Source organism: Odocoileus virginianus, chromosome 6, assembly GCF_023699985.2.
Source record: "Odocoileus virginianus isolate 20LAN1187 ecotype Illinois chromosome 6, Ovbor_1.2, whole genome shotgun sequence".
Taxonomy (NCBI): domain Eukaryota; kingdom Metazoa; phylum Chordata; class Mammalia; order Artiodactyla; family Cervidae; genus Odocoileus; species Odocoileus virginianus.
This window is the reverse complement of record NC_069679.1, coordinates 764833-792212: the sequence shown is the minus strand read 5'-3', so window position 1 is coordinate 792212 and position 27380 is coordinate 764833. Positions and strand designations below refer to the sequence as shown.

The 27380-nt window shown below is 40.0% G+C and overlaps 2 protein-coding genes across 8 annotated transcripts in view; one reads left to right on the top strand and one right to left on the bottom strand.

The window, feature by feature from the left end:
• POC5 (POC5 centriolar protein) overlaps window positions 1-16034 on the top strand; it is a 29969-nt gene extending 13935 nt beyond the window's left edge. For all 7 annotated transcript variants that reach the window (XM_070468562.1, XM_070468560.1, XM_070468559.1 and 4 more), the window contains 6 exons: window positions 1375-1479; window positions 3028-3207; window positions 4514-4667; window positions 8244-8500; window positions 12750-12926; window positions 15656-16034. In XM_070468562.1, the coding sequence (XP_070324663.1) occupies window positions 1375-1479; window positions 3028-3207; window positions 4514-4667; window positions 8244-8500; window positions 12750-12926; window positions 15656-15799 (1017 nt within the window). In that variant the 3' untranslated portion in view covers window positions 15800-16034. The remainder of the gene's footprint in view (window positions 1-1374; window positions 1480-3027; window positions 3208-4513; window positions 4668-8243; window positions 8501-12749; window positions 12927-15655) is intronic.
• A 2838-nt stretch (window positions 16035-18872) lies between these two features.
• The window catches only part of ANKDD1B (ankyrin repeat and death domain containing 1B), a 60103-nt gene continuing 51595 nt past the window's right edge, over window positions 18873-27380 (bottom strand). The window contains 4 exon segments of the mRNA XM_070468487.1: window positions 18873-20038; window positions 20558-20634; window positions 21494-21727; window positions 25232-25416. Of these exon segments, the coding sequence (XP_070324588.1) occupies window positions 19812-20038; window positions 20558-20634; window positions 21494-21727; window positions 25232-25416 (723 nt within the window). The 3' untranslated portion in view covers window positions 18873-19811.

The window sequence follows — 27380 nt, the reverse complement described above, 5'->3', positions numbered from 1 at the left end:
GCTATATTGAGTGTGGGAACACTCTCTTTTTCTTTCCCATCTTTTCTTCCTAACTGCCCTAAAGAGAATGTCAGGGATCCAGCATTACCCACATTTTAAACCACCCTTTTGGAGGAGTATAGATATCCCACATTCTATCTGTGATATGTCTTTATCCATTCATGAAGTCCTTTCTTCATTATCTTGATAAGCACGAGAGCACTGTTTGCTTTGCTTTCTGTTAGCCTCTTAAGAACTTGAGAGTAGGGTTCAAGTCTGTGCTAATCTGGGGCTTCCCAACAGCACCTTGAACAAAGCAGATGGGCAGCAAACCTATAGCTCTCCCAGGAGGATGGTGGCTTTCAGAAAGCAGCAGACACCTCAGCTACTTGTCTGCAGGTGCAGCCCTCACTATTTTAGTGAACTAGATAAGATTATGGTTATTTTTTAAATACAGTTTTTGAGAGTGTCATAGGATGCAGTGTAAAATCAGTCATTTTGCATAACTTGCTTTTTTGAAACAATGATACTAATTTCAGTCATTTTCTATATTACCCTCAAAACTCTGTCCTACAGTTTTAAAATATTTTATTAGATTTTTTTGTTTCAAAGTGTATCACACAAAAAGAGTATACATGCATATCTAGTTTTTGAAAACAAAGTGAACAGCCATGTGCCACTACACAGCTTAATAGAATATTACTAGTATCTTAGAATTCCTGCCCTTTTCCACTTTTGGAAATTATTTAAAGAACCAGAATAAATATCTCTCAGCAAATATGCCTAATTTACTAAATCTCTTTTAATGGGCCCATTTTAGATATATATTTCAATTATTCAGTTCTTTATAAGAGAGAATATTATCTCAGGATTTAAAAGCATTCATAGATTTTTTTTTTTTAAGAATAGGAATAATATCACTGAAAAAGTACATTAAAATGTAACTATTAATTATTTACTTTTATGAGTTTGTTCAATCCAGAAAATCATTAAACATTTATTGAGGAACTTCTAATCCAAGCTGTTAAAGGTACTTAAGGACTAGAAAGATATTTTAAAACTGGTCTCTGCCCTCAAGTCTAGTGAATAAAAACATTTTGTATATGTAGCAAAACTCTCAAATGTATGATGGTTTTTCTTGAATTAAATGCCAGTGATCATATTAATTTTCATACACACATTTTATTGATTATTACCAGGATACACATAATGAAGATTTCTTTCCTCTTTTGTTCCCTTTCATTCATTGATAAGTAGTGTATTCACATGGGGAAGTTTTTTGGTCTTTTTAAAGATAATGAGGTTACCTGGATGAATACAGTTTTGATCCATAAGTATTCTTTCTAGCATTTTTTGATATATGAAAAAAACCATTTTACTCATTGCTGTTTACAGGTGATTTCTAGCTTGTCTCATGCCATAGGCAAGCAAAAGGAAAGGATAGAGTTGATGAGAACATTCTTCCACTGGCGAATCAACCACGTCAAATCAAGGCAGGATGTAAGTGTGAAAAACAAAAGCTGATTGATACTTATTAATGACTTCTAAACTCAGAAGCATTTAGAATCACGTATTAGAACTCTTGTTCAAGTCAGAGAAAGACTTGTTTTTTAATAAGTCAAAATGAATTAATGTTACTCTTAATTTAAACTTGAGGTTGGTACCGTTTGGGAAAAAAATACTTATATTTTGTAGACTTGTTGATATACATTTTCTATGTCATGATAGGTTAAATACAGAGTGTACCTAAATTACAGATGTCCTGGTGATGGAACCCCTTTAACAAATTTGATACAGATTTAATTACATGAATTTATCATCTTTAGCATATAGTATGCTCCCTCTATTGTTTCTACTTCTAAAATGCCTGAATATATCATCTTTAAAGAGGCAGTACTATATTTATACATTATAAAGTTGCATAAATGTTTGTTGTGTAATTTGCCAAGAATTTTAAAAATCCATGTCCATAAGGCTCTGTAAAAATTGTTCTTAGTTTATATATAATTTAAACTTGAATATCTTTTAATTAAGTGAGCTGACTCAATATATCAGTGTAAATATAAATTGAAAATAGATTATTGTATCAGAAGTAGAAAAGTATGAAAGTATATATGTATCCCACAAGAAGCCAAAGACTCAAGAAGGTAGGGGATGGAGATCCATACGTATATATGCATTTTATTTATGATAATCATGTGAGTAATGGAGTAATCTTTATGCACTTAGTTCCAGGAGAGTAATATTTAAGGAAAAGGCTGTTATTGTCATGGAGTATGATTTCTCCTTTAAGAGTACTTCTTAGTGCTTTCCTTTATTAATCCCAGTAGATTAAATCTACATTAACCATATTTAAAAGGGCTATTTAAAATTGAGTCATATTTTGAAGGTAATTTATTGGGTGATGTAATGATAATATATTATGTTCAAATGTTAGTTGCAAGAGTTTAAGTTGCCATCACTTTTTGAATAGAAACTTTTTTAAGAAAATTGGAAATGCTTCTTCAGGAGACTTTAAATTCTTTGATAGAAGAATAGCATGTGTTCCTACTGGGATCACTTTGCTATAAATTATGATGGCAGAGTGTGTAAACTCACCTGCTTATGGTGGTGGCCGACGAGCTGGAGAGAAAGGGCCATCTCGAGCCACACCACCACCCTTGCTGCCATCCAGCACCTAGTCCTGTTCTCAGCCAGGTCATCAGATTCACAACCAAGATAGCATGGGCAAGTCACTCATTTTCTTCCATCCGGTGTTTTGTTTCTCCCCTGTCTTGATGAGTTGCGTAAAGCCGTGATGTAATGGGTAAGAGCTTAGGCTCTGGAATGAGGCAAGGCTGGCTTTTCACTTTCTGCCTGGGTGACCTGGGCATGTCACTTAACCTTCTAAGCCTGTCCTCCCATCCGCACATGAGAAGAACATGAGTACACGGTATGAAATGCTAACGCATGTACCCCGCTCACCCCACAGGGCGAGGTTTTGTATTACTACTGCCAGTATATTTACCAGTCCACTGTGTTTTGAGTTTGTGTATTACTTTCATTCAGGTTTATGAAAGTAAACTAGCTGACCAGTATTTTCGGCGAACTTTACTGAAGAAAGCCTGGAGAGGCTGGCGGGCCGTAGTACAGAAGCAGTGGAAGGAGGTGGTGGAACGAGCTTGTCAAGCCAGAGCTGAGGAAGTCTGTGTCCAGATTTCCAATGACTATGAAGCCAGAGTTGCTCTGGTAAACGTTTTTTGCTTTATTTTCTCCTTTTTAAATAAAAATTAAAAACTTGGGGAGCTATCACTCACTGGCGAAGGAACCTGTTTCTCCAGTTTCGTTCACTGTGCTGTGGGATCAGGCAGACTGTTGGGAAGGAGCAGCACTAAGTCAGACTTGCAGACTCATTTATTCTTTTAACCGGTTATAACTTTGACCTCCAGACCTGTGTACATCTCTTGTATGTATGTTTCTCTTGGAAGTGTAAATCACCCACAGATCGTTACGTCTCTAAGAAAGCATACTTCCTTGGGCTTCTGCTGGCCTTTATTGAGCTATAAATAGAAACAAAAATGTTTACACCCGTGGCTGATTCACATCCATGTATGGCAGGAACCACCACAATATTGTAAAGTAGAAAGTGAGGTCGCTTAGTTGTGTCCAACTCTTTGCGACCCCATGGACTATAGCCTGCTAAGCTCCTGCATCCATGGGATTCTCCAGGCAAGAATACTGGAGTGGGTTACCATTTACTTCTCCAGCTGTAAAGTAATTAGCCTCCAATTAAGTAAGTTAATTTTTAAAAGAAAGTTGATCCTTATGTTATTTTAAATAAACTATGTTTTTATAAGTTTGATATAAAGCAGTTGCATATAAATTGAACTTATTTAGACTTATAACAATAATATAACATTGTTTCCATGTGAAAACATTTGAGACCCAAAAGGAAAATAAATTTGAAGAATGCAGTAGGCCTCTTGAAATCAAATATTAAAAGGAAAATTTTTTTCATCATTATTATACTAAGTTCTTAAAGTTTTATTATGCAAATAACTTTCTGTGATTGACAGTGACATGCAAAAAAACATAGTCCCTTTAGATTTGGTCTATGGCAAAGTGTTGTACCTAATGCCACTTTGCACTTTAAATTCTATGGATAACACTTATCTAAAAAAAAAGAAAAGAAATCAGTTACTGTTGCTGGCAGTATATTTTACTATCCTACATAAAAGTATATGGTAAGAAATAATAGCCTTTTGTATAATTAGAGTACACCAGTCCTGATTGAAGCCAGTATGAAATTCCCTTTGTTTAAACCTTGACCTTATAGTTAGGAATGAAAATGTTGTGTTGATGGAGACACTGGAGGTAAAATGCATCTTCTAAAATAATTTAAGAGTCAGCGGAAGAGGTATATGCTAAAGTGATTTTAGTATTTCATATGAAAATAACTTCACAGTATAAGAAGTCTCTTTTTTAAAACAATAAATTATATTCTTGCTTGTAGCTCAGTTTTTTTTCTTCTTTTTAAAAATTCTCCTGATTTTAGTTATCTGGAGCTTTGGAAAATGCAAAAGCCGAGATCCAAAGGATGCAGCATGAAAAAGAGCACTTTGAAGATTCCATGAAGAAAGCTTTCATGAGGGGTGTGTGTGCGTTAAATCTTGAGGCCATGACTATATTTCAGAACAGAGGTGATACAGGTTAGTGTTTTATTTAAGATTCTCTGATTACTTTCAAAAAGGATTTGAGATTTCAGTGATTGGTGTGGTCTGCAGTACTAATTTTCTTATCCAGTATCTTATCCAAACACTATTTTTAATATCATAATGTTATACCCAGTTTTAAATCTGCCATGAAAATTCTCTCAGTCATGGTTACTTACAGTATCTTATATCTGATCCAGTAAACTGTTAACTATTTAGGCTCAGTGTTATAATAATGCTTTGAATATAGAACATTATTTTAAAGCTCTTTTAACTATAATGGTAATGCCTTTAAGTATAAAATTTCTGTGTTTTTTTCTAAGTAGCCAAATGCCTTGGACTGTTTTGTTGGTTAAATACTTCTTGTCTACTCATGGTTTCCCTTTTTTTTTTTTTTTTTTGGTTTCCCATTTTTTAAAAAAATTGCTTGTCTTCCAGTGTGAGAGAGGCCTCAACTAAAACTCATTTCAACAAATATAAGTATAAGCTTATCTATAGAAGTCAACTAAAATAACTCTGTGTCAAAAAAAGTCCATGTATTGGCTTGGATTGGAATGGTTCTTATCATCCGCATGACATAGAACAGCTTTGCCACCAATTTACAATGAGGCCTATTTTGCTCATTGGGTTTTAGAAAACTAAAATTTCTTCTGTGAACAAAGAAGATAATATAAATCTTCATTGCCTGCTTTATAGCAGGTTCTTGTGAAAATGCAATGAAGTACAATTGCAAGCACTTTAAAAGATAAAAAACACTAACATGTAAGAGGATAGTAATGATATAATTGTTGCAGTCTTAAGTCAGCCTCATAAACTTAATGTATATAAATATGTGAACATTTTTGCAGTATTTTTAAATCCTGTTTGAAAATCAGATTATTCATCAGTGACACAATTTTATTTTGTAACAACATTAATATGATTTCAGTCCTGTGAACAACTTGTCTGTGCTTGTTATGCCCTCATTTTCAAAATATCAACAAATATTTTTTATTTCAAATGTGTGCTGTGGATGGTGGTGAGTTCAGGCAAGTTGTTTTCTTTCTAAAGCAGTCATGGCGTGTGGCCCCCAGGCAAGTTAGAGACTTAGACACAAAGATAGACCCTTGAGATGAGTCTTATCTTGCTGATATCCAAATGAGTACTTGATTTCTCCAACAAGTGGTCTTTTAATTGAGTAGTAATGCTGAAAACAAATGTACCATCTCCATTGATTGAAGAGTCTGCTTTCAGTTGTTAATTGTTAGCAAGTTGAATATATTAAATTGAAGAATTTAATTATCTACTTATAACAACAAGTACTGGGTTTCACAAGTGCAGTGAGAACTTATAATCATTAGAACTTGCTACATTCGATTACAAGAAATCTATTTAACATAACCTACCTAAGGTTGTGAATTGACCTAGGATACAATGTTTTACCACCTTAATATATTTACCATCTTAAATTTTTAAATCCAAATACAGCAATGTCTCCTACGGGCAAATATCATAGCAGGATTTGGAGCAAATGTATTCTGATCATTATACAATGTGACTTAATTGCTCCTGTTGCCTTTAAGTCTATTGTCATCTGTAGCTAATGCCAGGTTCTGGAATCTGAGAGGTTTTGAGTGGCCTTGTGCTTTGTTTATTATAACAATGGAAGAAAAAGATGGCAGGAATAGTAAGACACACCAGCAGTACACTCTGGTATTGATGAAGCTACCAAAGGCAGAGTTCATTGTAATCTAATGCTGGGCTTGCTCTGTGATACTTAAGTCTTGTGGCATTTTAATAACAGCTATTAAAAGAGAATTTTTTAAATTCTCAAGAGAAAATAAAATTATTCCTGGTCCCCTGAAGATAACTGTTAGAAGTTTCTGTGAGGTAGACAAAATGTGACAATACAAATGGCCTTTAAAAGGATACCTGCCAATTTTTAAAGTAGTTTCAGGAACAGTAGAAAAATACTTCCCAGCTGAAAAATGTGTCCAGTTAAAGTTCGAATAATTACAGTACTGGTTCCACACCTGATAAGTCTGTCATCCACCTAAAAGTAGACAATCAGAATCACTTTCTATGAAAAACATGTTAAAACTCAGTGTGTATGTGTGTTTTCAAAGCAAAAGCAGTATTTTTATATTGAATTAGTCTCTTCAAATTATTTCAAAGGACCCTAGGTGTTATAATCCTCATTAAACTTTGTTAATGAAGTAACTATTGCTCAATTTTATATAAAGATATTATTAAGACAGGAACTTACATAGTAGCCCAAATTTCTAGATGGAAAGAGGATAACATAGAAAACCGTTTAAACATAGGGTTACATAATGCCCTCTATTCAAATATTCTGAGACATCTCAGTGACTGAATATTGAAATCCTCACCCTGATGTTTGATACCAGGTATATGTGGGCTTCCCTGGTGTCTTAGATGGTAAAGAATCCGCCTGTGATGCAGGAGATCTGGGTTCATTTCCTGAGTCAGGAAGATGCCCTGGAGAAGAGAATGGCTACCCACTCCAGTATCCTTGCCTGGAGAATCCATGCACTGAGTTCATGGGGTCACAGAGAGTCAGATGTGACTGAGCACGCACGCATATAGTCCCAAATGGAAATTTTAACCAAATCCACATACTGAGAGGGAAAAATCTAGAATAGGACCCTTCATCCTAGCTTGTGGAAGCTGACATTTTATATTTCTTTGATCTAAGATTAAGTTTCAGTTCTGAGAAAAGGTTGCTATATATGTCACTAAAATCAGTTGTGTACAAATATGCTCTTAATTCATGACATACGATCTACCTGCAAGAATTCATTTCTTCTACAGTATCAAAAGTAAAGATTTTAGTGTTACAGACTGATTTATTACTGTTTGCTGAAAAAATCAAGAATTAAAAATGCATTGTTTTTTTTTTTCCAGAATTACATTGGTTTTTAAACCACAAGTTGTGAGTGACAGTGATGTGTCAGTGTTGGCTAATCGATTGTAACAAATGTATCGCTATGGTGCCTAATATCCATTGTAGGAGAGGTTGTGGGTGTGTGGGAACAAGGAGTATATGGGAACTCTGTACTTTTCATTCAGTTTTGTTGGGACCCTAAAGTGTCTCTAAAAATAGTTTATTTAAAAAAAATTCATTGGTCTTGTTAGAATAGGAGTGATGGGTGGTAAATGAAGAGGGTATGGTGATTATCAGAAAATTATTCTAAAGGTCTAAATACCGGGCCATTTATCGGGATAGTTGTATGAAATAATGGAAAGAACATAAATCCTTAGGTACACTGTGACCGTATTATTGTAGTGGTTGTAAGGTCCCAGGTGAGTACCTAATTTTTTTTTTCCACGTAAAAGCAAATCAGTCATTAACTCTCATTTGTTAAAGTGGTCTGAAGTCTTTAATGGTTAATGCTGACATTAACCAGTCAACACTGACATACTGTATTCACTGAACCCTGTTAACATATCCAGTGATGACACATTTCTGTGGGACCAAATTTTAGCAATGATGGATTTTCCTTGTTGGGAAGATATAAGCAATCTTAACTTGGGAACATGTTAATGGAATTAATGTCTGCTTTCTGGGAACAGATTTCACGACCAGTAAAAGGGAAGAGTACGGTCCTGGTGTTCAGGGAAAAGAGCCTCCTTCTGCTCACGTGGACGCGGCGGGCGCCGTGCCACCATCCCCGCCAGCAGCGGCCCTCGGAGCCACCTGCGCGGCCGCGTTTCCCTCGGCGGCTTCCGTCGCCTCCGCCGGCGCCACTTCCACTTCCTCAGTCCACCTCCCCGTGTCTGCTCCGCATGGCGCTGGGCTGATGGCTGCTGCTTCTGCACAGGAGGAGACGGTCAGTACCGTGAATGCAGATGCCTGTGCTGGGAAGAGCGTTCCCAACTTGTTTGTTTAGTGGATATTTTGCACTCTGACCATATTTTCCCATGGAGAAAAAAAAGTCTAGATGGTCTTTAGGCCAATCCACAGAAAATATTTAATATATAAATTAACTAAAACATTATAGTGAAAATAATTCCTGACAATTCTATTACAGCAGTGATAATCAAACAAAAATGAAGAATGTTTTGATTTTAAAGGAAAATGTTTCAAGGGTTTAGGAGGCTAATGACTCTTCTGTATATTTTCTGTTCAACTGTTTGTCTGTGTTAGTCACTGAGTTGTGTTCGACTCTGCGATTCCCATGGACTGTAGCCCGCCAGACTGCTATGTCCATGGGATTCTCCAGGCAAGAATACTGGAGTGGGTAGCCATGCCCTCCTCCAGGGAATCTTCCAGACCCAGGGATCAAACCTGGGTCTCCCACATTGCAGGCAGACTCTTTACTGCCTGAGCCACCAGGGGGGCCTCCCTCTTCATGGATGCAGATACTAATGCTACTCTGTATGACTCCACCTTAATTTGATTAGGTTTTCAGTTTTCGTTTATAATTGGAATGAAGATAACAATTGTTTTTCCTAAAGTCACTAGCTGCTAATAGAGGGGGAAGAGTACTGAAGGAGGATGGAGTATCTGTGGGAGGATTTACCTGAAGTTCAATTAATCAAACTATTTATCTGCATATCATGGTTCTGACTGCCTGGGCTCCTGTTGTTAAACCTGTATTCTTCAGTGTCTCTCAAAGGGTATAAGGATACCGGCCAAGTTTATCAGACTCAACTTATTTAAATTATACTGAAATAGTCTTGACTTCTGTTACAGTACGTTGATAATCTCAACAAAGACAGAAATTTTATAAGATCAATGGTAACAGATTAGAGGCCCAAGATAGTCCTGATATATTTATTGTCAACCTTTTTCTGTGACAAAGGAGGGCAAGGTTACATGGATAAAAATGGACTAAGCCTCTGACAAGTAGTCGCTGGGAAACTGGCAAGCACTGGGGAAAAGAATGAACATGACCTTTCTCACTCCAAAGTAAACTTCAAAAGGGATTAAAGGGTCTAAATTAAGACAGATTACTATTAACTCCTGAGGGCACACAGGCACACACTCTTCATGATCAATAATAAGCGGATCCTGTAATGACCCACTCAAGATTAGGTTTTCAGTTACAAAAGAAGAAATAAGCAATTGGTACCTAATGAGTACTTAGCTTGCCAAAAGGAAGATATAAGGAGGATGAAAGAAGCTCAGTTTGGGAGAACAATTCAATATCAACTGCAGGGCTTTTTAAAAAAAAAACCATATGCCCTTCTTCCCTGCTCTGGCTTGGATCTGGCACAAAGGTTCTATAAAGTTTCTATAAAGGTACTGGGATGATTCTGATTTGCTTGCCTCCCTCTCCTCCCTGGCCCTAACCACTAACATGAAAGGAAGAAAGATGGCCGAGTAGGATTTAGGTTTTAAAAGAGTTGGATTGGAGGTGCCATAGTGCTAGGCAGCTCTCTGTAGCTAAGGGAACATGTTGAGTTAACTGGACAATTAGTCATCTGAAGTATTCCTGCTGACTTGAATTTCTGCCTTTTGGAAGCTACTAACTTTAGGCGGAAATTTTTAAAATCTGTTTTTGCAAATCTCAACATATTTTTGCTCCTCATTCAAAGAGGCTTAAAAAAAATATGACTTAAGAGAAATGTGAATGTGTTGGGGAGTTTTGATTTAGAAAGATACTAAAATTCTACTGGCATGGGTTCAGCTGTGTTTATGTTTCATGATTACACATTTTGAAGTGAGATCCTATACTAATGATCTCATTTAAATAAACATGGTGGTTTGTCATTCATATGCATATCCAGATAACACACAAAGCTAGATTTTTCAAAATTCCCTTCTAACATATGACTACATGTACATTTGTACACCTGGGTTTGTATCTGAATCTGAATGTGTGTAGGAAGAACCCAATGAATGAGTCTATTAACCACCCTTTTTAGTTACTTTTTGAAACAGTTTGGTTACCTGAGGTAATTTTTAAGTCTTTGAATCCTAAAAAAACACAATATTAGATAGGCCTTTTTCTTCCCCCATCCCTCCAACTACTTTCTGCTCCTTCAGAACAGTCACGCATTCCATTTCATTGACTTAAATACAGCCTTTAGAGAGAAAGGAGAATGACAAACTAATCTGTAAGTATCATCCTAGTTTTCTTCCTTTTCTGTTTAATTAAATACTCAGTTCAGTTCAGTCGCTCAGTCGTGTCTGACTCTTTGCAACCCAATGGACTGCAGCACGCCAGGCTTCCCTGTCCATCACCAACTCCTGGAGCTTACTCAAACTCATGTCCATCGAGTCGGTGATGCCATCCAACCATCTTATCCTCTAAATTAAATACTCAGATTTACCTCAAATATGTCTTCTTGCTTTTGGAAAGAACCATAATGACAAAAGCAGAAACAAATACATTACTTGGATTACTTACCGTACGTGAAACCATAGTTGCTGGACACAGGAAAAGAAGAGAAATTTGTGATCCAGGACTGGCTGTCTTTCTCTTCATTTGAATCACAGAAACTTCCTTTCCTTCCAAAACTTTTTCTAGTCTTCCTCAGTATTTCCAGGAGCTAAAAGGGAGGTGTGTGTAGAAAGTAAATTGCAGAGTATCAGGAGACAAATAACTGAAGAAGGGAGGAGTACCATTCTAGTGAAAGAATGTCTCCATCTGTAAAATTATTTCGTTTCTGCAGACATCATCAGTGTGTTAAAATATCAGAATTTCATGATGAAAATAATTTTCAAAAAATATATGTGCTCACTTTGACAGCACGTATACTGAACATGTGCTATTTAGCAAATGTACTATTGTAGTTCATGAAGTTGAACAATAGATGGCACTTTACTTTTTATAACTCCAGTTGAAATAATTGGAAGAGTTTTAATTGGATTTTTCAGCTGTTTAGTAAGGTTTCTCTTCACTTATCTTAACGGAAAGTGAAAGGCTAGCCTTAAGTCTGCTGGGGCTGCCCTCCCTGTTTCATAAATGAGGAAATTGAGGGCTAGGGAGAATAACTTGCCAGTGGACACAGTTACTAATGCAGTTTGAATTCAGAGTTTGAAAGTCTGGCTTCAGAGACCTGTACTCTTGAGCAATAATCTGCATTGTTTCCATGTCAGATAGTAAAATACAAATATTAGAGTTTTCTAAATATGCCATTTCCCTTCTTTCTTACTCCTTTTGATTTTTGCCCAGCTGATGGGATTAGTTGATCATGAAAAAGGAGTGAGTACATGTATGTGTTACTCCTGGTGTAAATGTAACCTTTCTGGAGTATTGTCCAACTGTAAGCAACAAAAGCTGTAAAACCTGGCATTACCTTTTGATATGATCATCCCATTTTTTGCAATACACTGCACACAACTCTCAAAGGAAAAGGAAGGCCCAGTGGCTAGGAGTCCGTGCTTTCACTGCTGAGGAACTGGGTTCCATCCTTGGTCGGGTAGCTCAGATCCCACAAGCCGCAGAGCACTGCCCCCGCCCCCCGCCAAAAAGGAACACCCTGTTCGTGAAGAAAAATTGTATTAGTAGTGCCATGAGGAAAAGGGGGAGACACAAAAGCATATGTGTAATGGTACTTTATCCACAAGGGTCAGTTCATTAAACAGATTAGTGGTTCTGAAGAATAGGGATTGTTTGGGAAGGGAGATGGGTATGACTCTAAAGAAAGGACAGTGTGAGGGAGGGCCTTGTGATGATGGAACAGTTGTGTATCTTGATCACAGTGATGGTTACAGAAGTCCACATGTGATAAAGTGACATAGAACTATACCCAGGCATCCATGCCAGTATCAATTCCTCATTTTGCTACTGTAACTATACAGTAATTATCTAAGGTGTAATCATTGCAGGAAACTGGATGAAGAACACATAGGACCTCTGTGCTGTCTTTGCCACTTCCCATGAATCTATAATTATTTCAAAATAAAGTTTTAGAAGTTCCTAAAGTCCTATAAAAGAGTTGGTGTACCAAGGTTAAAGGGGTATTTGGGATGGTTGGTTTTGTTTTGCTTTTTGTCTTATTGTTTAAAAAAATTTTCCCCATTTTAGAGTTGGTTGAATATACAATTATTTTAAGTGCCTGTGTATTTTTAAGTTACAGAAGCAAAAGTACCATAGATTTTCTGCCAACCAGATATTTCTTTTACAGTATGGGCCCAGGGCTGTGACATCAGCGCAACAGAAAGCTGGGAGAACAATCACGGCCCGGATCACAGGGAGATGTGATTTTGCTTCAAAAAACAGAATCAGTAGCAGTTTGGCTATAATGGGAGTTTCTCCTCCCATGAGCTCCGTTGTTGTGGAAAAACATCATCCGGTCACAGTGGTGAGTCTGCCTTTGATAACTTTTTGTCACAAAACCTTTTTCCTGAGAGCTGATAGACTAATAAGCACTTAAATGCCATGTTGAGGAGAAGATCAAAATCCACGGTGCCTGGTACTTGTTCTGCCTTTACTATTACAGTCTTTATATACTTACAGTTGTTACATCTGCTTTATATGTACACCTTTCCTATTTTAAGAGATTAATTTCAGAAACGTTGTTTCTTCTCATTTGTCTGCTGTGTGTGAGTCTCTGAGTCCTGTCCGACTCTCTGCAGTTCCATGGACTGCAGCCCTCCAGATCCCTCTGTCCATGCGATTTTCCAGGCAAGGAGACTGGAGTGGGTTGCCATTCCTTCTCCAGGTTATCTTTTGAACCCAGGTCTCCTGCGTTGCGGGCAGATGGTTTACCACCTGAGCCAGCAGGGGGTGAGGGTGGGGGCTCAGCCGGGGTAGTATAAAAATTGTCAGATACAGAAAGTTATCCGGTGTGCTGATGGCCAGAAGGGTAAATATATAAATGATTTCTCAATACTTTCTTTAAAAAGACAAAAACTGTTTACTCATTAACTGCTATCCATATAGCATATTTTTTACCCTAAGAAAAACTTACCTACTTTTATGGTGTTTGATTTTTGCTCCTTTTTTTTTTTTTTTGGAAGTCTTCCTACTTTTTCAAATACAGTTGTCAACATATTTCTAACTTGGGGAAAAAAATCAGGTTGCAGTAAATTCATGTGATGTAAAGAAAAGTACATGGAATTTAAGCAAAAATAAACAAGAAGACCGGAGTTAATGCCTTAGTTTTGCTACTTACTGCCTTTGTGATCATATACAGATCAAAAAATATTTGAACCTCCATTTTTTTCATGTGTAAAACAGTAGCAATAAGAGCACTTAGTTCCTAGAGTTAACTGTCAGGATTCAGGATTAAATGAGGTAATGTGAAAATTAAATGAGATGTATAAAGGCACTTTGTAAACCATAAAGCCATAAGCAAATTTAACTTAATAAAAATTACTAGAGGACACATGGGAGATCTTCTGTTATTTCTTACAATCATACATGAGTCAACAATTATCTCAAAAAGTTTAATTTCTAAAAGTTATGAGAACACATCCCTAGAGAGAAACAAGGGTTGATTTTATTATAAAAGAGAATGCCCTCTATATAAATTTTCAGTCTTAACATTCCTGTCTATTTAATATGTCAAAAAGATGTAAGGAATGATTGTAAATCCTTTTCTTTGTGAGCACTAGATTGTTGCTAGATGATGATTAAGTCAAAAGAAGCTGGATTGATTGTTTAAATTTAGCCTCAGGTATAGTGCAATAGTGAAGCTACAGACTGAGATGGAAGTACCGAGTCCAGACTGAACACATGGAGGGTGGAGAATCATCTCAGCCTCTGTAGGTTGGACAGACTTTGAAAGGCCTTAGATGACTTCTCTACATATTTTTGAAAATGTGAGCTTAGTTATCAAAGATGAGAGGAAATGAACTCATTTCTGTTTTTATCAGCACAGTACTCTTGCCTGGAAAATCCCATGGACGGAGGAGCCTGGTGGGCTGCAGTCCATGGGGTCGCTAAGAGTTGGACACGACTGAGCGACTTCACTTTCACTTTTCACTTTCATGCACTGGAGAAGGAAATGGCAACCTACTCCAGTGTTCTTGCCTGGAGAATCCCAGGGACGGGGAGCCTGGTGGGCTGCCATCTGTGGGGTCGCACAGTTGGACATGACTGAAGCGACTTAGCAGCAGCAGCTGCAAGATGTTTATAAAGAAATGGGAGAGAGAGACTGTCCATTTGTAAGAAAAGATGTAAAGAGAGCACATGTGTTTATTTTTAATTCCGACAAACTGGTTTTGTACTGATTGGAGTGATACTTTACAGAAAAAGAACCAAGAAACTAAAGACTTAAAACCCCTGTTTGATATTAACTGCCTTTTGTTTATTAGTATGTCCAATGACTCTTCAGTAATTGGCCATGAATTAAATAGCCATAAACTGCTTCCATTATTACCTGCTTTGGACTGTGTAACAGGCACAGTGGCAGTCCTCTGTACTAGTTTTCATTTTATTCTGGGATCCCAGGAACTAGGACTGTCAGAAACACTTACTTACTAATAAACCGTTCTCCAGACTTTGGACACTGGAGCTCCACCTGCTGGGTGATTGCTTGCCCCTGAGGCTACTTGGTTCTGTGCTCTATTTTGTAGACACGATGCCAGCGGCGCCCCAGTCTGCTTCTGCAGCTCTCTTGCCCATCATCCCTTAGGAGGAATGGCTCTTTTGTTATGGTCAGATCAGGTGGTTAGCAACTAAAATTTCATACCATTTGCAAGAATCTCTTCCATTTGTAGTGGTTATCCAGTTATTTATATACAAAGAAACATTTATATAAAAGACTTTAAGAAAGGAGGTTGTTTTTTATTTCTTTAAAGAGGAAGTCTAATTAAATGGAATCTGACATGAGGATCTTTGTTTCAAGAGGTTTTGTCCATTTCCTAAGCAAAAGCTGTATCATAGAGCTTTTGAAATGCACAGTGAATGTTTTGATATGATATGTATAATTTTACATCAAGTATTTTAAAGATGACTTTTCTAAAAGGAACACCCTAATAGGAATCTACATGTACTAATGTTTGTTGGGCTAAACTGTAGATAATGAAATAATATGTAGTAATATAATTTTACTGACCTGTTTAAAGTATATTTTTGCTTTTTCAGCAAACCATTCCTCAAGCTGCTGCAGCAAAATACCCGCGGACCATTCACCCTGAAGGCAGCGCCTCAGCTCCCAGGTCTCTTGGAACCAGAACAGCTCACACCCAGTCTCTCACAAGCATTCCGTCCATAAAAGTGGTTGACTGAAATGAATATGTTCACATAGAGGTCTTCTAATTCTTCTGGCTTTACCAAGAATTAGAAGTCTTTCGTTTTTAAAATTTCATATCCTTAGAACATTATGGATATATCATGTTCATTTTTTCAAAGTTACAAGAGACTTTTCCAAGCTGTACCATCCTTTGTAACTATATGTAGAATTATTTTAATGTTATTTTTTATTTAAGCAATTAAGTAAAACTTTTTTAAATTAAAAAAGAAACTGGACTTAATTTTTTTAATAGGTTCAACGTGTCACTGATTATATCAAAGTATATAAATCCTGTTTTTGTAAAAGTCTAAATCATTTCCAGTGTTACCAAGTAAACTTTGAAAGAGAACTTGATTTTAAAAAATTATTTATACTAATAGAGACTAAGGTATTATTTGAAAATTTAAAAGATAAAAGCCAAGAGTAATAATACCACAAAGTTTTTTTGTGACTTTAGTATATTAGTCCTCATTTCTCTAGGATTCTAACAATTAAAAATAGGGGGAACTAGCAATACCTATGAATAAAATTTTTAATGTTGAAAAACATTTTACTAGCACAAAAACAGTCACAGAAACATCAGAAGTTTCCTTGTAGAATGATCCTATTTCTAATGTTCTTTCCCACCTTGTTGAAACTCTACCTCTGAACCCTTTTTTGCTCTGAACATGCAAACATTTTCCTGTGATGGCATAGCCCTGGACAATTCAGCAGACCTTCCAGGCCTGGCAGAGACTTGTCCATGGCTGGATGAAAGGAAGAAACCATCTGGACAAACAGATTTAGAACAGAGACCAGGCTTCTGATGGTTTTATTGCTGGCTGACTGGGTTATCTTGAGCCAGACACTTAATGGCAGGATCCTCATCTGTGAAATAATAAGATCTACCTACCCCACCTCTTTCCCAAAGTCCTTAGGCTTATATAAAAATGAGCGGATTCTGAAGAACTTCTGTAGAGCCTAGGTTTCTGTATCTTTCCTACAAGTCTGTGATTTCAGCCTCTTTCAGTCTGAACATGACCTAGCCCTGTGTTCTAACTTTACCACTGGAAATACAGTTTTTCTTACTGCCTCATGTCATAATAGGACTAGAGAATAAATGTGAGGTCAGTAAATATCCCATTTTCTAAAGGGCACACCAAGGCTTTTTTGAACTATAAAAGCATCTGGCTGTGTCTTAAAGAGTATTCACCAGGGAAACCCAGAAGAGTATTAGATCCTTCTTATGTAATAGTATATGATCTTCCTTATACTTATTGTGGGTTCTGGCCAACTACAACCAGCTTCTGCTGTGGCAGGCGGCTCTTGGTTTTCAATAAGCACAAACCCACAACACCTCATCTTCTGCTGCCCGCACCACAGGCCTATTCCTCCCAGGCCTTCCCTGCCCACCCAGAGTCGAGACACCTGAAGTCTCTGCTCACCTGCAGCATGGAATCAGCACCCCACTGGGGTAAACATCCGTTCTTAACTTTCCAAACCCTGTATAAACTGTCCATCCTTGAGGTCGGTCAGTAAGTTGTACTTGATACCAGGTGTTGGCCAGTTAGATAATTCACGCTGGTCTCAGCTCTCCCTCCCCCCTCCTCCGTCTCACTTCCTTTTTCCTTCACTCCTGCCTCCTTGGATTTGCACTCCTGAGAAAAGCAACAGCTCATTACTTTGGTCTTGGGCTCTGCTTTTTAAGGAACTTACATAACAGCTAGGGATGGTCTTCAGTATCAGAGCCACAACCACATAGACTAACGTCAATATTATGAATATTGTAATTAAGAATATTGTAAGCATCTTTTAAAGCTTTAAACTCTAGAAATTGTATATTGTCTGCAGCACCAAGTAATTAGTATTAGCCCAATTCAACTTAAATTCAACAATTAAAACACTTAAGCAGTAAAAGTATGTATCCATCTTTGTTTACCATTGCATTAAGAGGTTACCCAGATTTTGAAGCATGGTCTGTGGAAACCGCGGTCTCAGGTGGTGCTTTAAACTTTCTAGCATCATGTGAACATATTACCTGTTTAAAACCTGTTTTAAAATTTAAATGTACCATTTACAATCAGCATGAGATGAAATGTAGAACTATAAATTCATGATATAATAACTGGGCTGAAATTGCTCACGATTTTATTTCTGGCCTTACAGACTTAGAGTCAGAATTTGATAATGGAGAGCCTTAAGTTATAATGAATAGGTACACATAAGCTGATAGAAACTGATAGTTGATTTCATATTTCAGAACTTTCTCAGATTATAAAAATAATGTATGGTCAATATGAAAACAAGTAGAAAGTGCCGAATCACCTGTAACTACATCACCAAGATTAAAAAACATTGGTGCATATACCTCTGGTTTTAAGTAAAATGTTATATTACATATAGGTGTTATTTAAAGGCAACAGCTACTAAATTTCCAAAGCAAGTTTCTCCTGTGGACTAGAAATAATAGTTCATTTCAGCACTATAGATACAAGGTTAGGCATTTCACAGGCATTCTCCATCATCACTTAACTTTACAGAAGAGATAGCCTTTTCCCCCAACCTATGGAGAAGGAAATTAAAGATCTGACAACTTGAATATTAGTCCAAAGGCTCACAACTAATAAATTGCAAAACCATGTCTGTCTATTCTAAAACCCTTGGATTTTTTCATATACCATAATGTTCCCACCATCATAATTTTTAAAACATGATATACAAAATCTTATTCTATCACTAGATAAGCTATCAGGTGTTGCATCAAGTGACAGAAATGGGAAAATCATATACAACTTGCTTTAAGCAAAACCAAAAATTTTTTTACTTCAGTGGTTGGAAAGTATAATACCATTTCTTCATCTGTTAGAGAATCCTGTCACTGCCATCTTCATAGTTGAAAGGAAAATCAATACTACTGCTGGAAGAACTTGATGACATTTAAAGAACTGAATTTAAGAGGACTGCACACTGAATGGAAAATCATTTTAGTTTAATTTCTTTAGGAGTTTATGAAAGTGCACATTTCTTGGGCCTTGAGTAAGCTTTACTTTTAAATTGATGAATCTTCTGGAAAAAAATCAGATAACATGATTAATAGCTGACCTTTATTAAGCACTTGCTACAAGTCAGGCACCATCACTCAATCCCACAATGGCCCTTTGACACAGACGCTTTTCTAGTTAACAGTTGAGAACACTGGTGAAGTGAGTTCTCTAGAGAACTTGCTCAAAATCACACAGCCCATTATCTGTCGGAGTTGAGCTATAAGCTCCCAGTCTCACCTGGAGTGCATGCCCTCACCCACTGCAGTGGGCTGCCTCTGAGAGTTCTTGCGGACACTCTTTCATAGAAACAAAATCCAAGTCGTAGGGAACAACCCAGAGCTAGGAGGATAAGGCCATGGAAGGTAGACATCACCCATGCACTTTTCCTTTGTACCTACCACTGCTTGAAACAATACTGGATTCACAATCTGCTATGCTTTCATGTTCTCAGTTTCAGAAAACTGCACCAGCGAAAATAATGGCAGATGTCTCTATATTTTGCTTGAATGGTTATTACATGAATGATAAATAACACCCCTAATATGCTGATAAGGTTTCAAACCATCTTCCCTGACAGTACGGTCCCTGGTAGAGTGCTTTTTAGCAGTAATCCCAGCTGGCAAAATAATAGCCCATCAGCTCTCTTCTCTCAACGCAGAGAGAACTTTTTCAAACACACTAACCTGCAGAGTTCCCAAGAGGAAGAGGCATTCTGTGCAAGACCATTCTTAGCTGTGGGGCACTGTCCTGTCACCTTATGAGACGGTGCAGCTCTCTCGCCCACCTCCCATCCCACACCCACCATGCCCCCACACAAAAGTTCCCCTCCACTTCTCAAATGCCCAGCTGGGGGATGACCCTGAACCGCCAGGCCGACAATGGGACCAGAATGACTAAGTCACCAAAGGGGAAGCTGTGTGTTCGGACACCCTGCTGGGACTGCCGCGGCTCGGGGGAGCACTTCTGCCAACTGTCCTCGACTGTTTTAAGCGAGCAGCAGTTTCCACCTGTTTGTTGAAAAGTCTAACTCACCAGCTGGTTCTGGAAAGTCCGTGCGCGCCGAAAGCTCCTCGTACAGGTGCTTGACCGGTGTGGCCTGTGTCGCCAGGGCCCCGTGCAGCCAAATAAGCAGAGCCCTGTGGCCGTGTTCGCAGAAGCTCTCCTTTCCTGAGCCAAGCACAAAGGGCAGATGCTGACGCCTGCTTCGGGGAACTCAGTTCTAACTCGATTTCCACATAGCTGTGGTTGCAGGTTCATTCCCCCTCTGGCAGCTGTGAGAGAGGAAGCCCAGTGCATGAAAGCCCTTCCTTCACTGGTTCTTCTAGGGGGCACCAGAGTTTGGAGTTCTTGTCACGCACCTACTGTGCTTAACACGGATCAAAGCTGAGGAGGAGAGGGGAGGGAAAATCTTAAAGCGATGTGGAGCTTTTTCCTCAACGTTCAGGGGGCACTGGGATAGGCCAGCGCTGCTGGTTCAGCCAGTCTGGAGTGAGGATCTGCAGGTCAGTAAGCTCCCAGGTCCTGCTGCCGCTGCCCGTTGACCACACCCTTAGCAGCCAGCATGCACGCACCTGCCAGTCCAGCTTCCAGAAAGCTCCTCAGGTGGAAGCCTGCAGCTCCAGGCCAGGCAGGACTCTCCACTGGGCACATCCCAGTAGACATTCTGCCCCTAAGAGGTGTTGGGGGACGTGCTGGGTCTGGAGATGAGAAGCCATGGGCACTTCTGCCTACAGGCCACAGTCACAAAGCCCTGCCAGATGCTGAGGAAATGGGGGCCTGAGCTCTGGGGAGGAAGTCTGCCGCGTTGACTGTTGGACACACAGGCATTTCAGGGGGAGCAAACTGTTCCCATAAGGAATGTACCCCTGGGTGAATCCGGCGCCCCTCCTTGTCCTGCTGCCGCCAGACTTATTTTTCTTATATACCATCATCAACACGTCATTCCTTTGCTCAAAAGCCCACCAATTCCTGGGCTTCCCGAGTGGCTCAGTAAAGAATCCACCTGCAATGCAAGAGGCTGAGGTTCAATTTCTGGGTCAGGAAGGTCTCCTGGAGAAGGAAATGGCAACCCACTCCAGTATTCTTGCCTGGGAAATCCCACGGACAGAGGAGCCTTGCTGGCTACAGTCCATGGGTCACAGAGAGTCAGACACGACTAAGCCACCGCCACCACCACCAATTCCTTCATGCCAGCTACAACATAACTGGATTGTGCCTGTTACTATTGATACTATCACGCCAACCCGATTATCAGCTGCATCAAACAGGCACCACAACTTACAGAGCTGACATATGGATCCCCTCACAGGCACTAAACACATTCTAGGCACCCTGTAATGTGTGAATGCAATACATCAAAACCCTCATCCTGACAGCAAGTACTCCGAAGGCATAATGTATTTCCAAATCAATTTTTTAGGTCAAGAGAAATTTCCAGAAGGCAACTCCATTTTTCTGAACACTGCAGAACACTATATGCCTAATTAGCAACAAGGAGAAATCTTAACAATACAAAAGAAATCTTTTAGAAACTGTAGTCAATATTCAACATTTTCAATGCATTATCTTCCTTTTTTTCCCACATGAAAATGTATCCTTAGAATTAGCAATAAAAGTGCCATAATGTACTTGTGTGGGGTGTAAGTGAACTGCCTGCCTCTTGCCCACATCGTCTGGGCCATGCTGACCTGCTCACTGCTCTTCACCGGCTCTAGGAGGCACTCCTCTGGGCGTGCGTAAAGTTCCGCAGAACTGGCCAGCCTCTGCCGCTCATTGGCCTTCAGCCGACAGTCAGCCGGGTGCCGGAGCAGACGGCGAATGTGCCTGGTCTCCAGGCTGTGATCCTGCCTGAACGTCAGAGTAGAGCGGGTTGATGTGTCCCTTGATGTTCTCACTCTGCTCCTAGATTGAAAGGAACCCTGTCGGATGATTTCAGATGTTTTCTGCTGATTGCCTCATTTCAGAGTATATATGAATTTATTTTTATCAGGTGGAATCCGTAAGGTGGTAACCAAGACTATGCTTTCAACATTAACTACAACTGGATTAATTTTTTTTGTCATCCAAGATAGAGACAAACGTCTGAAACAACAAGCTGGAGTCTGACTCAGGAAGCGTGAGGCCTTTTCCACGCTGTGTCCCATGCCTCTACCCCAGCCTGCTCACCACTTCTAAGGAAACAGACGGGGCGCCTTGGCTATGGCAATGTCACCACAGCAAATGCATCCTTACATGCCTTACTTCCAACCAATATCACGTTTTCTTCTTTGGGGTGTTTAATTTTCTCCTGTCAACATTTCCGTGGGGCCAAGATTGGACATGTTCTTTAGGAGACCCCACAGTCGATGCCTCTGTCCCTCCTGCTCTCTGATGGCTGTGAGGAGACTGGACAGGCACCCTGACTCTCAGGCTTGCAGAAGACAGGGCTCCTCCGTGGTGTGCGTAATGCACCTGCACTCTAGGTGCTACAGTCACGCTGTGTGTAATACAACTGCACTGGAGGTGCTACAGTCACGCTGTGTGTAATGCACCTGCACTCGAGGTGATACAGTCACGCTGTGTGTAATGCACCTGCACTCTAGGTCATACAGTCACGCTGTGTGTAATGCAACTGCCCTGGAGGTGCTACAGTCACGCTGTGTGTAATACAACTGCACTCGAGGTGCTACAGTCACACTGTGTGTAATGCACCTGCACTCTAGGTAATACAATCACGCTGTGTTTAATACAACTGCACTCGAGGTGCTACAGTCACGCTGTGTGTAATGCACCTGCCCTGGAGGTGCTACAGTCACGCTGTGTGTAATGCACCTGCACTCTAGGTAATACAATCACGCTGTGTTTAATACAACTGCACTCGAGGTGCTACAGTCACGCTGTGTGTAATGCACCTGCACTCGAGGTGCTACAGTCACGCTGTGTGTAATGCTCCTGCACTCGAGGTGCTACAGTCACGCTGTGTGTAATGCTCCTGCACTCGAGGTGCTACAGTCACGCTGTGTGTAATGCACCTGCACTCGAGGTGATACAGTCACGCTGTGTGTAATGCTCCTGCACTCGAGGTGCTACAGTCACGCTGTGTGTAATGCACCTGCACTCGAGGTGATACAGTCACGCTGTGTGTAATACACCTGCACTCAAGGTGCTACAGTCACCTGTGTGTAATGCACCTGCACTCTAGGTCATACAGTCACACTGTGTGTAATACAGCTGCACTCGAGGCAATACAGTCATGCTGTGTGTAATACAACTGCACTCGAGGTGCTACAGTCACACTGTGTGTAATACAACTGCACTCTAGGTGCTACAGTCACGCTGTGTGTAATACAACTGCACTCTAGGTAATACAGTCACGCTGTGTGTAATACAACTGCACTCTAGGTAATACAGTCACGCTGTGTGTAATACAACTGCACTCTAGGTAATACAGTCACGCTGTGTGTAATGCACCTGCACTCTAGGTGCTACAGTCACGCTGTGTGTAATGCACCTGCACTCTAGGTAATACAATCACGCTGTGTGTAATGCACCTGCACTCTAGGTGCTACAGTCACGCTGTGTGTAATACACCTGCACTCTAGGTAATACAGTCACGCTGTGTGTAATACAACTGCACTCTAGGTGCTACAGTCATGCTGTGTGTAATGCACCTGCACTCGAGGTGCTACAGTCACACTGTGTGTAATACAACTGCACTCTAGGTGCTACAGTCACGCTGTGTTTAATACAACTGCACTCTAGGTAATACAATCACGCTGTGTTTAATACAACTGCACTCGAGGTGCTACAGTCACGCTGTGTGTAATGCACCTGCACTCGAGGTGCTACAGTCACGCTGTGTGTAATGCACCTGCACTCTAGGTAATACAATCACGCTGTGTTTAATACAACTGCACTCGAGGTGCTACAGTCACACTGTGTGTAATGCACCTGCACTGGAGGTGCTACAGTCACGCTGTGTGTAATGCTCCTGCACTCGAGGTGCTACAGTCACGCTGTGTGTAATGCACCTGCACTCGAGGTGCTACAGTCACGCTGTGTGTAATGCTCCTGCACTCGAGGTGCTACAGTCACGCTGTGTGTAATACACCTGCACTCTAGGTAATACAGTCACGCTGTGTGTAATACAACTGCACTCGAGGTGCTACAGTCACGCTGTGTGTAATACACCTGCACTCTAGGTCATACAGTCACACTGTGTGTAATGCACCTGCACTCTAGGTGCTACAGTCACAGTGTGTGTAATGCATCTGCACTCGAGGTGCTACAGTCACAGTGTGTGTAATGCACCTGCACTCGAGGTGCTACAGTCACAGTGTGTGTAATGCACCTGCACTCGAGGTGCTACAGTCACAGTGTGTGTAATGCACCTGCACTCGAGGTGCTACAGTCACGCTGTGTGTAATACAACTGCACTCGAGGTGCTACAGTCACGCTGTGTGTAATACAACTGCACTCGAGGTGCTACAGTCACGCTGTGTGTAATACAACTGCACTCGAGGTGCTACAGTCACGCTGTGTGTAATACAACATGTATTACAGCGCTGCAGCCAGGCTCAGTCCAACAGCACCATGACTGGATTGATTCTTGTTTTCTGACTTGTCAAAGTTCCCTTTGTCCCTTTTAAGAATACACATAGACACACACACACACACACAAAGAAGAAGATTCTACCAGAGTCCCACAGAATCCAGCTGAAACTGTTGGAGGACATCACCAAGTAAAGCAGAGGTCATGGCTCCCTACGACTGCACCTGTCATGCTCGTGCCATCGGGGCTCCAGACAAGCCTCCCCCGGAGGGAGGGAATAAGGGACACCAGGACTCACAGCCCACCAAGAGGTCTCCTCCCCCCTTTTACGTATAGTGACTTCTATTTTTGTCTTTCTTTTTAATAACCCTATATGCAAAACAGAAAAAGAGACACAGATGTATAGAACAGACTTTTGGACTCTGTGGGAGAAGGGGAGGGTGGGATGTTTCGAGAGAACAGCATCAAAACATGTATATTATCTAGGGTGAAACAGATCACCAGACCAGGCTGGATGCATGAGACAAGTGCTCAGGCCTGGTGCACTGGGAAGACCCAGAGGGATCGGGTGGAGAGGGAGGTGGGAGGGGGGATCGGGATGGGGAATACATGTAAATCCATGGCTGATTCATGTCAATGTATGACAAAAACCACTACAATATTGTAAAGTAATTAGCCTCCAACTAATAAAAAAAAAATAAAATTAAAAAAAAAGTGAAATCTTAGTGAAAGATACTCTGAACAGCAATCTGGAAGTCAATGCTGGGGCAGGAAATGGACTAAAGGGGTATGGGAACCTGGTTTTTGAGACCTACAAGAAGAAAGTGGGGGAGCTTGTGCCCCAGCCTCCAGCACGGGCCAGCCTGCACCCTCACAGCATCAGTACCCTCCTCCGGAAGGTCCACAAAAACTCCCGGGAAACTTGGTGGAGGGGCACAGCAAGACCTTTCTCTAGCATCTGGACTTTGTGAACAGAAGCTGGAATAGGAATGGTAGGAATGACTGGCTCATAATTGTTTAAGGTTTTAAAACGCAGGGTCTTTTGCACCCCAGCCTTTCTCTACGTAAAAGAGGTAAGGGTGGGGGTGGCGGACTCCAACAAACAGGAGGAATGCTGGCTGCCCTGTTCCTTTTCTCCTCATCCCATCTCCTGAAAATGTGAAATCGAAGAAGATGAAAACCCCAAACATCACCAATTAAAGGGAAGGCTACAAAATGCCTCTCCTCTCAGCTCTGCACTATAGCACCTTCATTTCTCTGGAAGCATGCCTCCTGTGTGTGCATTCCAGGATTGGGCTGGGCCTTCCTTCAGGCTGCCACAGAAAGGGCCAGGGATTTGGAAAGCCCAGGTCTTTTTCAACAGGCAGTGGAAGCATTAATAGCTCATCCGTAAAGCACTGACCTATTTGCAGGAATAACATAAGCCAGAACTGGTGGAAATTAAAATAGCATAGGCCAGATGTTAGGAAGCTCCCATTTGAACCATTGAATTTAATGATGGATGATTAGGTGGTTAGGTAGATGAGTAAATGGATATGAGAGAGAGGGGTAATTTCAACGGTTTCTCTAATCTTCTCATTAGGAACCATTTTATATTAGACCAGGATATAAGCTTCTTTAATAACAGAGTTTTAAATAATAAAATAGCAATAAATAAATTTGGTAAAAAATGTTAAGGATATATATTTAAAAAAAAACAAGACTTCCTCCCACTCCAGACTTCAGGATCCCAGTTGTCACCAGGGGTTAACAACTCTTAGCATTTTCTGTGGGTCTACATCACCAGCTATAGGCGTGCATTATTTATGATTTTCAAAGTTCATCTAACTCTCCCATCTTAAAGATTGGCAAGGAAAGAGGCCTTATTCATCTGGTAGAAAAATGATTTATTCTCATCTAGGAAAAAGAATCTAAAAATGCTAACAGAAATTAAAAATAGAACCAGTGAATATTCCTATTTTTAAAGAAAATGTGAAAACCACCATTTAAAAAACAAGCAAAAAGATGGAACCTGGGAAAGTCATCCTCAATAAAACATAGTGACGATCTAAGAAAGTGAGAGTGAGGCTAGACAAAGAGAAAGAGGAAAAAGAAGATGGAATAGAAATCAGAGGGAAAAGGAGAATGATTAAACAGAATTCTAATTGTCAAGCGTTGTCAACTTTGTCAAGTTAGTTTTGTCTTAGAGGCAAATAAGAAAAGTCTGGGGAGGACAGAGTGGACTCTGAAATAATCCCTATGTACCAGTATTATTGAGCCAATTAAGCAGTACTGTGAGCAAAGAGGTAAATCAGTGCATTTTGCCTTAAAAGGCCTTAAAGGGACATTTCTCAGCACTGGCAAATTAGACATAAATTCGGGCATGAGGTCCCCTCAGGGGGAGAGGGACTAGGACCCAAATTCTGGCTCCAGCCTATCGGACCAGGGGTTCAGTCTAGGACAGTAGAGGGTGGCTGTCTAGTAATGAAATTCCTGCCCAAAGGGATTGAATCTTGGTGGGGTGGGGGGTGGGAATTCTATTGAGATGCTGCATGAGTGGCAGCTATCAGAGGGAATACTGATGCAAGAAGGCAGAGCAATGTCCTGGAGACCAGTTTTTGTATTCTCAAGATGAATAAGGTTTGCATGACCATCGCAGAATACTTGAGTACTGAACAGCCAGCACAGTGGTATGTTGCAAACTGCAAAACTCTGAATAGGAATAATATCTAATAAAAATATAAAGCAAAAGATTTGATTTTAACATCTTTGAATTTGGGATTCCTAAGGTATCTGAATAATCACTGGCTGCTATTTCAGCTCTTCTCTCCCCACCTAGCAAAAGCTTCACCATTTCTGTGCAGCACATAAAAATGTCAAACATTTGAGATGTGGATAGGACTGACCTTTACTAATGGTCATACTCATTTTCATTATTGGTTTCTTACTAGAATATGTATATCCTCAGCAGTATAGTTCATCAGTGCTAGAGTAAATACTTGTGTGAAAGTGTTTTAACTGTTTTCTAAAAAGTAACTTACACAA